The 13,420-nt window shown below is 43.6% G+C and overlaps 1 protein-coding gene across 1 annotated transcript; it reads left to right on the top strand.

Annotated features, from left to right (window-relative positions):
* Positions 1-910: 910 nt before the first annotated feature.
* Positions 911-7,287, top strand: LOC119292069 (T-complex protein 1 subunit alpha-like). Its single transcript, XM_037570929.1, has 17 exons — positions 911-1,123; positions 1,263-1,327; positions 2,224-2,313; positions 2,400-2,486; positions 2,583-2,642; positions 2,750-2,800; positions 2,897-2,992; positions 3,344-3,409; positions 3,740-3,957; positions 4,171-4,267; positions 4,573-4,659; positions 5,054-5,188; positions 5,275-5,379; positions 5,981-6,109; positions 6,193-6,296; positions 6,930-7,020; positions 7,102-7,287. Exons 1-17 carry the CDS (start codon positions 1,051-1,053, stop codon positions 7,183-7,185), a joined length of 1,638 nt encoding a protein of 545 aa, XP_037426826.1. The 5' UTR covers positions 911-1,050; the 3' UTR covers positions 7,186-7,287.
* Positions 7,288-13,420: the final 6,133 nt, after the last annotated feature.

Below are 13,420 nucleotides of genomic sequence, written 5' to 3'. Positions count from 1 at the left end.
CCGACTCACCCCGCGCATCGGATTGCAACCCGGTCCCCGGCTTCCACGTCTACCCGCAGGCCTCCCGCCTTTCCGGGGAGATACAAAGGAGGAGGCTTGATCTTGACGCCGAGAAGCAAGCCAAGATGTTCGAGCTCGAGGCGGAGAAGCAAGCCAAGATGCTAGAGATCGAGGCTGCCAACGCCGAGACAAAGGCGAAAGAAGTGGCTCGTGCAAGCATGATGACCGGGGTGGAGATCATGAAGGTGGATCTCAACGCCTTGTCGCCAAGGAAGAGGTCGTGGTTCGAGAAGATGCAAGCCGACGTGCTCAAGTTCGACAACGAGTGATCTATGGCGTCGAGGGGCCATCTTTTTTGTATGCCGACAGGTGTGCCGGCATGACCACGGGAGCCGCGATGGCGTGGTCGAACTCAAGTCCCACCATTTTTTGTGTGCTGGGATGTGTGACGGCCGGCTGGCGAGTGCGCCAGCATGAACTGTGGTGTTTTTGAAGCCGGCATTGTATGTCGGCGCTGGCATGATGCCGGCATGAGACATGCCCGCTGGCATGATCGGCCGCGGGCCTTTTTTATTTAAAAGTTGAATGCGGACATGAAATGGGTCGGCGCGTTGGGCGCATTGCCGACCCAAATGCAAAACTGGGCAGACGGCGGGCGGGCGGCCGACCCAAACGGACAAAAAGCGGACAAATGCGCCGTTCGTTTGGGTCGCCCATTGGAGTTGCTCTAAATCCTAACAGTGGCTTACACATGCTTAAGTTTTTTTTTGATAAGTACACACGCTTAAGTAGTACGGGCCCTCGCAGGAAGACGCGGCCCAAGGCCCAACTGCGCTGCTGCACTCTAGTTCATCTTCAGTCCGCTGCATGTTCAGGAACTGCAGGCGTGACAACTACTAGTCAAGGAGACTGCCCAGCCAAGAGAGAGTTGAACCCTAACCCCATTGATCCCACGCAAACCGCAGCAGCAAAAACCCATTCTCCATCGCCGAGCTCCGCTCGAACCTTCCAGTGCTGCCTCCTCGGTCCTCACTCTCCGCTGCCGCCGCCATGGCGATCACGGCACAGACCCCCGACATCCTGGGCGAGCGCCAGTCCGGTCAGGACGTCCGCACGCAGAACGGTAACACCCCTCGTCTCGTGATCGTCCTACTCATCAGCGCCAGGGAGTAGCGCGGGGTCTGTAAGATCTAGTGGCCTGGGTAGCCGTCCGAGCGCGCGCGCGTGTGTTTAATTTGCGTTTCGTGCTTCTGTGATTGCAGTGGTGGGATGCCAGGTGGTGGCCAACATCGTCAAATCATCGCTCGGGCCCGTCGGGCTGGATAAGGTACCTTCGATCTACTCCCTCGGTTTCTAAATATAAGTCTTCGTAGAGATTTCACTATGGACTACATACGCAGCAAAATGAGTGAATCTACACTCTAAAATGCATCTATATATACATCCGTATGTGGTTCATAGTGGAATCTCTACAAAGACTTATAGTATTTATGAACGGAGGGACTACTTGGTTGGGCATTGCTTGCTGCTTCATGAGTAGGATCCGAAGTTATGATCTGCGTGTTAGAATTTAGAAACTTAGAATGGGGGTGCAAGAGTTGCTTGTTTGGTGTGGATGTTGTTCAGCTGCAAACTTGGTTGCCAGTGATGATGAAGAGGTAGATGTGCTTTCTGTAATCTACTAACGAACAGTGAAGTTAGATGGTAGTGCATCCACTGTAATTTTGAAAATAATCATGGTTCGAACCTTTCCAAAAGGAAAAAAAGTCATTGTTGGAATGGGAAATGCACTTTGGTTCCTGGTTGGATATACACCCTATATGAGGATTTCTTTTTAATACTTAAACAAAAAGTCGTAATGGTATGAACTATTTTTAGAATAAACTTGACTTACTTGCGCACTAGTATATAATTTTTCACAAAAAAAAACCCAACGTTGACTTCATAGCGAAAAAGACAAAATTTATTTACTATTATAGGTCATTACTCACGCTATTTTGACCAAAAAATTGTCTTTTTTGAAAAGAAGTCAATGAGGAATTTTCTTTTTGTGAAACTTTTCTCACGAGTACAACGAAAGGTGAAGTTTATTTCAAAAATATTTTCAGAATTTTTTGACTTTTTGTTGAATTACTAAATTATTTTTGCATATAGGGTACATATGTACCCATAGACCAAACAGCCGCGTCCTTGTTGGAATGAACTGATTTAGTGTATCTATAGATGCTGGTGGATGATATTGGCGATGTTACAATCACAAATGACGGAGCAACCATTTTGAGGATGCTGGAAGTCGAGCACCCAGCTGCAAAGGTGATGCCTGTTAGTTAGTTTCCCATTTTTCTTTTGCTTCTGTTGCTGCTTCGTGCTTATCCTTTCGGGGGTCCACTCTTTGTTAGGTTCTTGTTGAGTTGGCCGGGCTCCAAGATTGGGAGGTTGGTGATGGAACAACATCTGTTGTCGTCATAGCTGCAGAGTTGCTCAAGGTATGAAATGGAACTTTAGCGGCAGGTTTTACTTCGCTATGAATTTCCCCAAGCATTATGCATACAAATTTATGATGTTCAATTTTTCTTTACCAGAGAGCCAATGAACTTGAGAGGAATAAAATCCATCCGACCTCAATTATTAGTGGCTACAGGGTGAGCTTTTTAATCTTTATTTTAGCAGCATTACCATTTTAATTTTGATTGAACATTCTGAAGTCACATCATCTCTTACATTTTTTTTTGCATTCATATTCTATCAGCTCGCTATGCGTGAGGCTTGCAAGTATGTCGAAGAAAAGCTCTCTGTCAAGGTAAAACCATGTTGTCTGCTGAACAAATGGCCGCATCTTGCTGCTCGTTTCGAGGCCTATTGTCTTGCTGACATGCGTATTCTTCTACACTTTCAGGTTGATAAACTTGGAAAAGTTTCCCTTGTTAACTGTGCAAAAACTAGCATGTCTTCAAAATTGATTCACAGCGACAGTGATTTCTTTGCAAATCTGGTAAGTTCCTATGGTAATGTGTACCTCAGGTTTCTTAATCATGCCTTTTTTTTAACTTATCTTTCTACTGTAAAACTCTGGAATTTGATTGTATGGTTGTTATGTTTGATTATGCTTGTTGTATATTTGATCTGTGGTGTTTGTTAACTCTAAAATAAGTACTTTTAGATGAGAAAGTAAGTACTTAGTTTATGAACTTTGACGTGTTCTGTCCACTGCTATGGTTTGCTGTGGCCTGATATTTTTTATCTAAATAATCATCACTGGAGCCAAATGTTAAGGTCCAGCTGTCTTTACGTTAACACTGCTCCAAACTACGTGCTATTTAAATGAACTGCTATGGTTTTATAGGTTGTCGAAGCAGTTCAAGCTGTGAAGACTACAAATGCTAAGGGAGAAGTGAAGTATCCAATCAAGGCAAGTAAAGTGCATTAGGGTACAAACTTACTGTATTACTTCATCGAAAGAAAATTTGTGAAAGCTGTTTTTAACTCGGTTGCTTCATTCTGAATACAGGCTTAGATGTTATCCCCTATATTATTGTTGGGCAATGTAGGCACTGTAGGCACATCTATTATACCAATTTGTCACGTTATGTATTAGCTATGCCTTAGCATCGTGCTGTCTATGTTTTTGAGATTCATCTAAATGATTCTATTTGGACATGGTTTTTGAGTCCTCTTTAAAATACATTCTGATATATTTCTTAAAAGTTTACTTATAATTATAGTTTTCTTTCTTCTGCAGAGCATTAATATTTTGAAAGCTCATGGTAAAAGCGCTAAGGAAAGTCACCTGCTCAATGGTTATGCGCTGAACACAGGCCGCGCAGCTCAAGGAATGCCTACAAAAGTAACGGCTGATAAAATCGCTTGTCTTGATTTTAACCTCCAGAAGACAAAAATGCAAATGGGCGTTCAAGTTCTTGTATCTGATCCAAGAGAACTTGAGAAGATTCATCAGAGGTATGTGCATTTTCAGTTTTGCACTGCATTCTCACTGCTTGCTGTTATCTCCTGAATGAATCAGCAATTACTATGCTCTATTTTGACCTTTTAGCATATTTTCCCCCATTTCTTATGCTGGATCCCCATGCCTTCTGTCATTGGATTTGAAAGCAAATTATTTTATATTTTACGATCTTCAAGAGGACCGAATACCTTACTTTTTTTTGGCAGAGAATCTGACATAACAAAGGAGCGAATTGAGAAAATTCTCAAGGCCGGTGCTAATGTTGTATTGACCACCAAGGGAATTGATGATATGTCATTGAAGGTATGCTTCTATTATTCAAGCATAATCTATTTATTTACCTATTTTTAATATGATTTTGGGTATAATGCCCAGCACCGTAGCAGAAACTATTTACGTAATTTCTTTGCTTTCAGTGGTCAGTTTTTGCTGATATTCTACCTAGTTACTGTTAGTTTTGGTTAGGGTCGGGCATCAAGAATTTTCTGGATGCTCATTACATAGTATCTTGATCAATTCCTGAGTGCTAGATCTGACTTCTATCTCCTTAAAAAAATACTCCTGTTACTATCTAAATATGTTGTGTATGTGATAATACATCATTTCAGTACTTTGTTGAGGCTGGAGCAATTGCAGTGAGGCGTGTGCGTAAGGAGGATTTGTGTCATGTTGCCAAGGCAACTGGTGCAACAATGGTAAGGACCTTTTCGATAGCTATGATGAAGCAGTACTAAGTATTTCAATATTGTAATTCTTTTTAATTTCATTCATGCCTTCTTGACTTCGATCCCATGAACTTACTTGTGATTGCAATTGTACTAAAGTTGATCGATCTGCATCTGAACCAAATGCCTTCACAACATTGCTTTACGTTTATATGGTTTTCATCGGTTTCTGAGTATGCTTTGCTAATCTAGCGTAAGAACTTTGAGGTGCTAAATTGTATATCATATGGGGTGGAGTTGATGCAAATAACAGAAAATTATTGACTCCGGCAAATTTTATCAGTGTTTTTCTGAGAAATAAGCATAAGATTAGCCTTTTCATCCTAAGTGAACTTCAACATCCTAATGAAGTGCGAAAGTGCAGCTGAGTACTTTTGCTGACATGGAAGGTGAAGAAACATTTGATCCATCATTCCTTGGACATGCTGATGAAGTTGTGGAAGAAAGAATTGCCGACGATGATGTAATTCTGGTGAAAGGCACAAAGAACACTAGTGCGGTTAGTATTTTCTGTGCCAATGTTGACCTAGTCATGATATGAGTGGGAACTATATATTGCATCACACTTACATTTGTTTTGTGCAGGTCTCAATTATACTTAGAGGAGCGAATGACTACATGCTAGATGAGATTGAGCGGTCTTTGCACGATGCACTCTGCATTGTGAAGAGAACACTGGAATCCAATATGGTACAACTTATTGCCACTGTTCCTTGTTGGCTCCCTCTGGATGAATACAGGAACATAATGATGTTGTCATAACTAGAAATTTTGGGACGTGATAGCATTAACTAGACCTGTGTATTATTCTTCTTGTTTCTTGCGTGGCTTGCGGTTAAACTGCTAGCTGGTGCTGCCTGATTCTAATATTTAATACTTCCTCTGTTTCACTATATAAGACGTTTTGGCAAGCAATTTCAGCTCTCCGAAACGTCTTGTATTAAGAAACGGAGGGAGTATTTATCTTTTGTTGAGGCCATATTTCCTGTAGCACCGGTCCCTAATTCTAGAACAATGTTTCCATGCTTGAAGGAGAACAGGAACATTGAAATATACCTTGTAATATTCCTAAAAAGAATCATCATTTAAATTAGCAACTAATGCTTTAATCACGATGTCTGTTTAAGGCATTCCTTATAAAGTTGATATCATTAAACTTCTTGGTAGACAGTCAATGAAGTGCTTCGAAGCATCCTTTTCTTCTGACACGTAAAGCAAGCATTGTATTTTTGTTTTGAACACAGAAGTTTATCATCGTCTGCATTGTGTGTAACATGCCTCGGTCTTTCAGGTAGTTGCTGGTGGTGGTGCAGTAGAAGCTGCATTGTCTGTGTACTTGGAGAATCTCGCTACTACTCTTGGCTCTAGGGAACAACTAGCGATTGCTGAATTTGCAGAATCTTTGTTAATTATCCCAAAGGTTTTATCAATTTTATTTGATTATATTACTTGCAGAATTAGCCGCAGATCCTATTAGTTAGAATCGTCATATTTTCATGGCAGGTTCTTTCTGTTAATGCTGCAAAGGATGCAACTGAGCTCGTTGCGAAGCTTAGGGCATATCATCATACCGCTCAAACAAAGGCTGATAAGCAACACTATTCAAGGTAACTACAGAATTTATCATCTTCATTACTTATCTGTGTGAACCATATTTCTACCTTTTGCAAGGACGTGGACCTTTGAAGACTACGCTGGAAGAATTTCTTGTCTTCATTACTGCATAAAGACGATAGTTCAAGAGCATTTTAAACTTCTGCGGGTGTATTATTAGATTAACCAACCTCCATAAAAGAACAGTGATAATTTTTAGGATATGCGTAACTAAGATGCAAACAGTTACCCTTTCGGTTTCTCTTCTTTACACTCAAGCTCCATTCCCAGCCTTGTTTCTGAGTTACTCCCTCCATTTCAACTTATAAGATGTCAAACTTCTGTAAGTTTTATAGAAAAATGTACCAACATCAACACTATTAGATCCACCATAAAGTATAGTTTTATAATATACTTTTTCTGATATTGTTGATATTGATATATATTGCTACAAATTTGATCAAATTTAAAGAAGTTTGACTTAATGCAAAGCTAGAACACCTTATAATTTGAGATAGAGGAAGTAATAGCTATCATCTAGAATCCATTTGTATCTTGGAACATTTCATTATATTTGCCATTTGCTGTTCTTTTATGGCTGTTGCACATCTTTTGTTCGTAAAAGTAATTTGATTTCTGTTATGCAGCATGGGTCTTGACCTTGTGAAAGGAATCGTCCGCAACAACCTTGAATATGGCGTGATTGAGCCAACAATGAGCAAAGTAAAGATTATTCAGGTTGGTACACTTGCCTTTATGTTCATGGGATGGGATTGTGATTTTTGTGATTTATTTCACCAATTTTCATTTCAATTGCAGTTCGCCACTGAAGCGGCCATTACTATTGTAAGGATTGATGACATGATCAAGCTTACCAAGGAAGAGTCTTGGAACGAAGAGTAACATCTTAGGCACTCCCATTTTTTACGGTTTCCAGTGGACTGTATTATGTGATGGTTGGTTGTTAGACTAAGAATGATCTTAATGTTTTTGTCGCTCTTGCGATTCATGGATATTCCCGTAGAATGTTGTACGAAAGTAGATATTATTCTACTAACACCTCTGAACCAACCCCCCGAACCAACCAAAGGGCCCAACAGGCCCGAGTGCACATAGGCGAACCACTCTGAAACCCCTTTCTCTAAAAAATAGAACTACAAAACCACTTCCCTCCACCCCTGTGACCCACCTTCCTTCTAGTGCGAGGTCCCCTGAACCTCACCATGCCTCGAACCTCACCATGCCTTGGCCACCTTCTACCTACGTTGCACCGCCCCGCCCTGGCCATGCCCCGCCCAACACTTTCTTCCCCACAAGAGCCTTCCCACCACCTTTTCTACCCATGGCAAGTCGTCGCCCTACCCTTCCCGTTGCGCGGCCACCTCCACCCCCTAGTTCTTTCTTCCTTGCCGGATTGGCCCATTGCGGCTCCCCCGCAATCGGATCCGATGTGTGTCGATGAGAATCGTCAGATTCAGTGACCACGTGCTGGACGAGCCGCCTCTCCTCGTAGAACTACGCACCCTCGATTCTGGCAAGAAGGCTGAAGGTGGTGAAGCTGTGAGCTACGGCCTGTTGAAGTTACATGGTCGTCGGTGGGCCTCCTGCCCCTGCATTCCTTCCTTCCCCCACCTCCTGTAGAGTCGCCGGATCTGCGAGACGACGCTTTGTTCCGCGCCACCCCAGAGCTCAAGCGCCATGGTCCATGGATTCGTGCCACCGCAAGCTTTTGACAGCCGATCCGTCTTGAGGTCCTCCCTTGCTGCTGGCTAGCCCTACCACGACGACGCTCTCCGTGGCTCCACGGGCTCATGCGCCTCCACTCTTGATGTAGTCAAGCATCAAACAGGAGGGCGGTGACCACCTGCCGGAGTTGGCAGTAATACCGACGACCCCCCTGACTATCAGGCCCGATGCAAGCTATGCCTTCGGTGTTTTGCAAGTGGACGTCGCCATGGCCGCCTGAAGTGCATTGTTGCTAGGGCACTCTTGCATCACTGGCGGTTGTCGCGTAGTACACATCGACGATGCAATGCTGTTGTTGAGGCGTAGCACCCATGTCACTCTCCCTTGGGATTTTTTTTGTCCATGCAGACCCAAACAGATGCTGGCGGACGAAATGCGTCGGTCCGTTGAAGTTGCCCTTACATCAAGGCAAAAATACATCTCACTTTGAATATTCTAAAAAGGATGTTGAGAGAGTTTTGGTGTGCTTCAAAAAAAAGCATTGTGATTGTCTATGGCCCTCCTGAGTATTGGAAGCCCGGAGCATGTGGCAGGTCATGACAATATCTTACTTAACATGATCACTGAGGATAAGAAAACTAACCTAGAGAATTTGTGGTTCCTCCACAATGGTGCCATGCTGGAGCCGGAAGGTCACCCAAACAGGATCCAAGCGTCGAGAACCGATAAAATCACACTAACTCCAAGAAGATCTTGTGGAGCACCATTGACAACCTCATAGCACTTGATTCTTGTGCTTTTATCATGTTTTGTTTGGATTATTTGTTCATTTGGACCATTTGTTGTGTTTGAATTTGAATGGTTAAGTTTGAGAACAGCACGTTTGATATGTATTTGAATTGTGTGTGTTTAAATTTTTAAGTTTTGAATTAATATTTTGTGAAAATATATATTCAAATAGAGTTTGTATGCAAAAGTTTGGATGAATTGGCAAAGGGAAATTATTTGGCGGCTTAAGTTTTGAGGTATGGGCTAGATGGGAAAAGTTTAATTCCCTAAAATATCGGGAATTAAAGGACAACAATAGAGTGGGGAGATGAATTATGGAGATGGGCTAGAGATGCTCTTGCATCGCGCAAAACAATTGGAGATATCCCTTGGACTTTTGGCTCCAAACCCCGTATCCAAGATGGTACTATAATTCAATTCTTGATGACTAAACCTTTTGTGTCTTGGGACGAGGAAAATCGTGTGGAGTTTCTTTACTGGTGAGATTGCTAACCATATTTTGCAACTCTCGATTAGCCGATATGGCGGAGAGGATTTTCTATCCTGGACACATGACAAGTTTGGCCTCTACTCGGTCAAGTCTGGGTATAATCTAGCCTGAGGTAAGTCGTTCTTCTCCTCTAGGAGTGGACGGGCTCAAGGAATGAGATCCAACCTCAAAGTACAAGAGATGGATTGGAAAGCACAGTGGACTATTAATTAACCAAGATGAAGATTGTTTTGTGGCGTTTTGTGCAAGAATATCCGCCCTTCGGTCACTAGCTGGTGAGTCTCCACATCTCAACTGGCAGCGGATGCTCTTTATGCAACCAAGCTAAGCACGTAGAGCACCTCTTTTTTATCTACCCTTTCACTTATTCGGTTTGAAGTTGTGCCGAAGATGATTTCAACATTCGGATGTGCATAAAAGGGCTTTTGAATGCCCGAGAATGGTTGTTGGACTTTCTCTCTTGTGAATCAAAGCTTCATGCTACATTCATGACTGTCACCATATGGCACTGGGGACCGGGGAACGATGCCCATAGCAATGGTGCATCTTGGGATCCCAGGCAAGTTGCTTCAATAATACAAGCTATGTCCAATTGGTCTTGCAACACTGCTCGAAGCCCGAGCCTGCTCCTAGGCACAAGTTCACGTCGACAACTCTCCAATGGATCCACCACGAGCAGCTACGGTAGCAGTCGATGTTGATGTTTCCCATATTTCCCTTAATTCGTTAGATATGCATTGGGTTGTGGTTAGGAACCACGACCGGGATTTATCTTGTTGCTTGCAATGGTCAATACCTAGATACTACTAAGCCTAAACTTGTTGAGGCTCTTGCCATTTGGCAGGATTTGGATGTCTGCTAAGCTGAAGGGTACATAAGTGTCTATCTAGCTCCATATTGTCTCTCTTGGTGAAAAGGATCAAGTCTAGGGTCAAAGATCGATCAAGTGTTGGGGTTGTTGTTTCTGACATCAAGACTCCGACGATTGGTTTTAATGATTGCAATTTCTTTCATGTTTTTCGTGGTTTTAAATTTACTCGAACATAAGTCAGCTTATAGTAGTGAGCTTAATGTAAATTATTTTACTGTTGTGTGATTCCATATTGCATTCGTGATGAACTAGGTAATGATGTTCATTAATCAATAACGTGCCAACATTCTCTAAAAAACAATTGAAGTTGTCTAGCTATAGTAGATACACGTCCTTTTCCATCCATGCATCAAGTACAAATGAAGGGAAATACTTCCTCCGTTCTAGTGTCAAAAAATGCCTTACATTATAGGATGGAGGGAGTATATTCTACTGGTCTGTATTCACGCGCGCCACAGGTTTAGGGCGTTGGCTGCTCGCTGGAACAGATTGCACGTGCATGTATTACTTGAGAATGTTATTATGATACAACCCTGATCTGGAGGATCCAAAAACTAACGCATGCCTTTAAGTCAAGTAGAGTGATTTGGTCCATAATCGGATGGTGAAGCACTCCACCCTTAGTGAGTTTCACCTGAAGTCAAAGTTTTCCAAAACAAACAACTCACCTTCCCTAAACTAGGTTCAGTGTGGTAACGGTCAGTTGACTGGAGTTTGGAGCCGACGGTATTCAGGTCTAAAGTCCCTGTCTAGATGGTAAGGTTGTCAAGTGGGTAAAAAATCTGATGTGATAGGGTAATTAAACGGAGAGAAATGAGTTTGGCGACCCAGGAAGAAACGATGCAAGGTTTGCAATCAAAGTAAATGGTTTCATTTGTTGGAAACTGAAGATAGAGGGCTCTCTTCAGAAATAAATAAACATGTTTTCCTTTTTTGGAAAATGGAGATTAGGGTATCTCCAACGTTGACCCTCAAACCGCCCGCATCCGTCTGGACCGAGCTATCCGGACGTATGTACCTAGACGAAATTACATTTTAGAGTATACAACTAGTAAAATGAAGAAAGTTTAGCGAAAAAATACTTATGCATCAAGGAGTGTTTAGTTGCTAAACTTTTTCTTGCATTTAATATTTCATCTTTTCTTTAGGTCCTTTTAGCACCAAAAATGATACTCCCTCCCCGAAATCTTACGCGTATAAGCTTTTCAGAAAATTGCCAAATCTAAAGCCTGTTAGGCATTGTAAGTTAACCATTGCTAATTATGGATCGACCAACCATATTTGTTAAAAGATAATATCGAGGAAACTTTCCGTAACCATGGCTTACTAGTAATTTGCGATTGGTCTTACACTAATTTCCATACCAAAAGCTTACACACCCTGCATAATGAGAAGAAGGGAGTAGTACACTCACGGACAATTCTTCACGAGATTGGTCTTAGGGAAAGCTCCCTCACCAATCAATCCCCCTTGTGATTTTCATGGTAGGCCACTTTTTTTTAGAACGGAGACGCACGATGCGTCCGGCTTTAAATTAATAAAGCCCACCACAGGCAGCATCCAACAAAGGAACAGAGAGTTCGAACGAAATAAAAAGGGGGTCAAAAGCCCAAAGTACTGAACATGCAACCGGCCTCAGCCTGAAAAGAGAGATGGCAATTAAAGGGACGAGGCGGCCAGTCCAAAAGCGCCACGAGCGGGGACTTAGTGTCGGGCTTCAATCTGAATCATGCGAATCCGCTCCATGGCCTCCATCATCCGGTCTGCATCACGCCGTTTCCCCAACGGTGTCCATGTCTGGAGAAACAAGTGGCATTTGAAAATAATATCAGCAGGGTGAGCAAGGAACTTGTGTTCGATAGTCATCTTGTTACGGGTGGTCCACAATGACCAGCACAGTGCCCCTACGCATCGCCACAGCACGCGCCCGAAACTACCTCTATGAGCGAGAAGTATCCCACGTAGGTCCGCAGCCGTTTGGGGATTCCAGTTATGCGCAAAAGCCTCACGGACGGCACTCCAAGCAAACCGTGCTAGGTGACATTGAAAGAAGATGTGGTTCGCATCTTCGTGCGCTCCACATAGCGCACGTGACCCATCCGAAGGGCTGTGTCGAGTGGCAATGTTGTTAGACGAAGGTATGCGGTCACGGAATAATTGCCAAAGGAACACTTTGATCTTTAGAGGAATAGACGCTTTCCATAGCCCCCTAGCTATGTCGAGGGTCGGTCCCTCAGTCAGCTTGTTGTAAAGCGATTGTACCATGAACTTGCCGGATCTCGAGAGGGACCAGGAGACCGAGTCAGCCTCAGGGCAGAGAGAGACCCCTTGCAAGGCAGTTAGGACCCATCCCAACTTGACCGTTCATGGGCGAGGAGAGGTCTTTTGAAAGCTATGGCAGGAGGGTTAGTTCTAAGCGCATCGGCCACCAAGATTTCAACGTCCGTCACTAGTTGGTAGATGTCAAAGTGGCTTCGCCATAAGGGCTCCGCCCCTAGCCAGTGGTCGTGCCAGAGTCTCGTGGTTTTCCCATTCTTAACGCAGAACTTGGCCCCAAGCGTGAAGGCCGGCTTAACCGCCTGAATCCCATTCCAGAAAGGCGATCCCTTCGCCTTTGAGGTGAGAAAGTTCCCATCGGGGAAGTATTTGGCGCGAAGAATTTCAGCCCAAAGCCCTTGTTCGTTCTGGGAGAGTTTCCATATCCACTTGACAAGGAGAGCTACATTCATGAGTTTGGAGTTGAGGATCCCAAGGCCACCGAATTTCTTGGGGCGGCAAAGCGCCGCCCAATTGATCAGGTGGTATTTCTTTTTTGTCCCAGTCCCTTCCCAAAAGAACTTAGATCTAGGGGTGTCGAGCTTGGCGTAAACTCCGTCAGCCAGCAGGAACATGCCCATGGTAAACAAGGGCAGGGAGGACAGACTAGAATTCGTCAGAATCAACCTAGCCGCAAATGAAAGGAATCTGCCGCGCCAGGGGCTGACCCGGTTCGCCACTTTGCCATATAGTGGTTCCCATTCGAGAATCGAAATGTGTTTGTCTGAAATGGGAAGTCCTAGGTACTTAATTGGGAAACTCCCTAGTTTGCAATTAAGTAGGTTAGCAATGCGGGAGGCGCTGGGATTGTCCATCCCAATGGCAATCACCTCGCTCTTCAGAAAATTAATCTTCAAGCCCGAAATGATCTCGAAAGCGAGGAGGATGAGCTTAATCGAGGCTATGCTATGGTCATCGGGCTCGAAGAGCAGCAGGGTGTCGTCCGCATATTGTAAGTGGGTGATCCCTCCAGGGCACAGGTGAGG

Source organism: Triticum dicoccoides, chromosome 1A (assembly GCF_002162155.2).
Source record: "Triticum dicoccoides isolate Atlit2015 ecotype Zavitan chromosome 1A, WEW_v2.0, whole genome shotgun sequence".
Lineage (NCBI taxonomy): Eukaryota > Viridiplantae > Streptophyta > Magnoliopsida > Poales > Poaceae > Triticum > Triticum dicoccoides.
Note: the sequence above shows the minus strand (reverse complement) of the source record. Positions and strands in the feature narration are given on the sequence as shown.

What these genes read in the sequence shown, in the direction of transcription:
- LOC119292069 (XM_037570929.1), top strand. Translation starts at nt 1,051, where the DNA reads ATGGCGATCACGGCACAGACCCCCGACATCCTGGGCGAGCGCCAGTCC. An exon ending in GGACGTCCGCACGCAGAACG is followed by an intron (nt 1,124 to 1,262) that starts GTAACACCCCTC and finishes CTGTGATTGCAG; the next exon opens with TGGTGGGATGCCAGGTGGTG. An exon ending in GCACAAAGAACACTAGTGCG is followed by an intron (nt 5,189 to 5,274) that starts GTTAGTATTTTC and finishes TGTTTTGTGCAG; the next exon opens with GTCTCAATTATACTTAGAGG.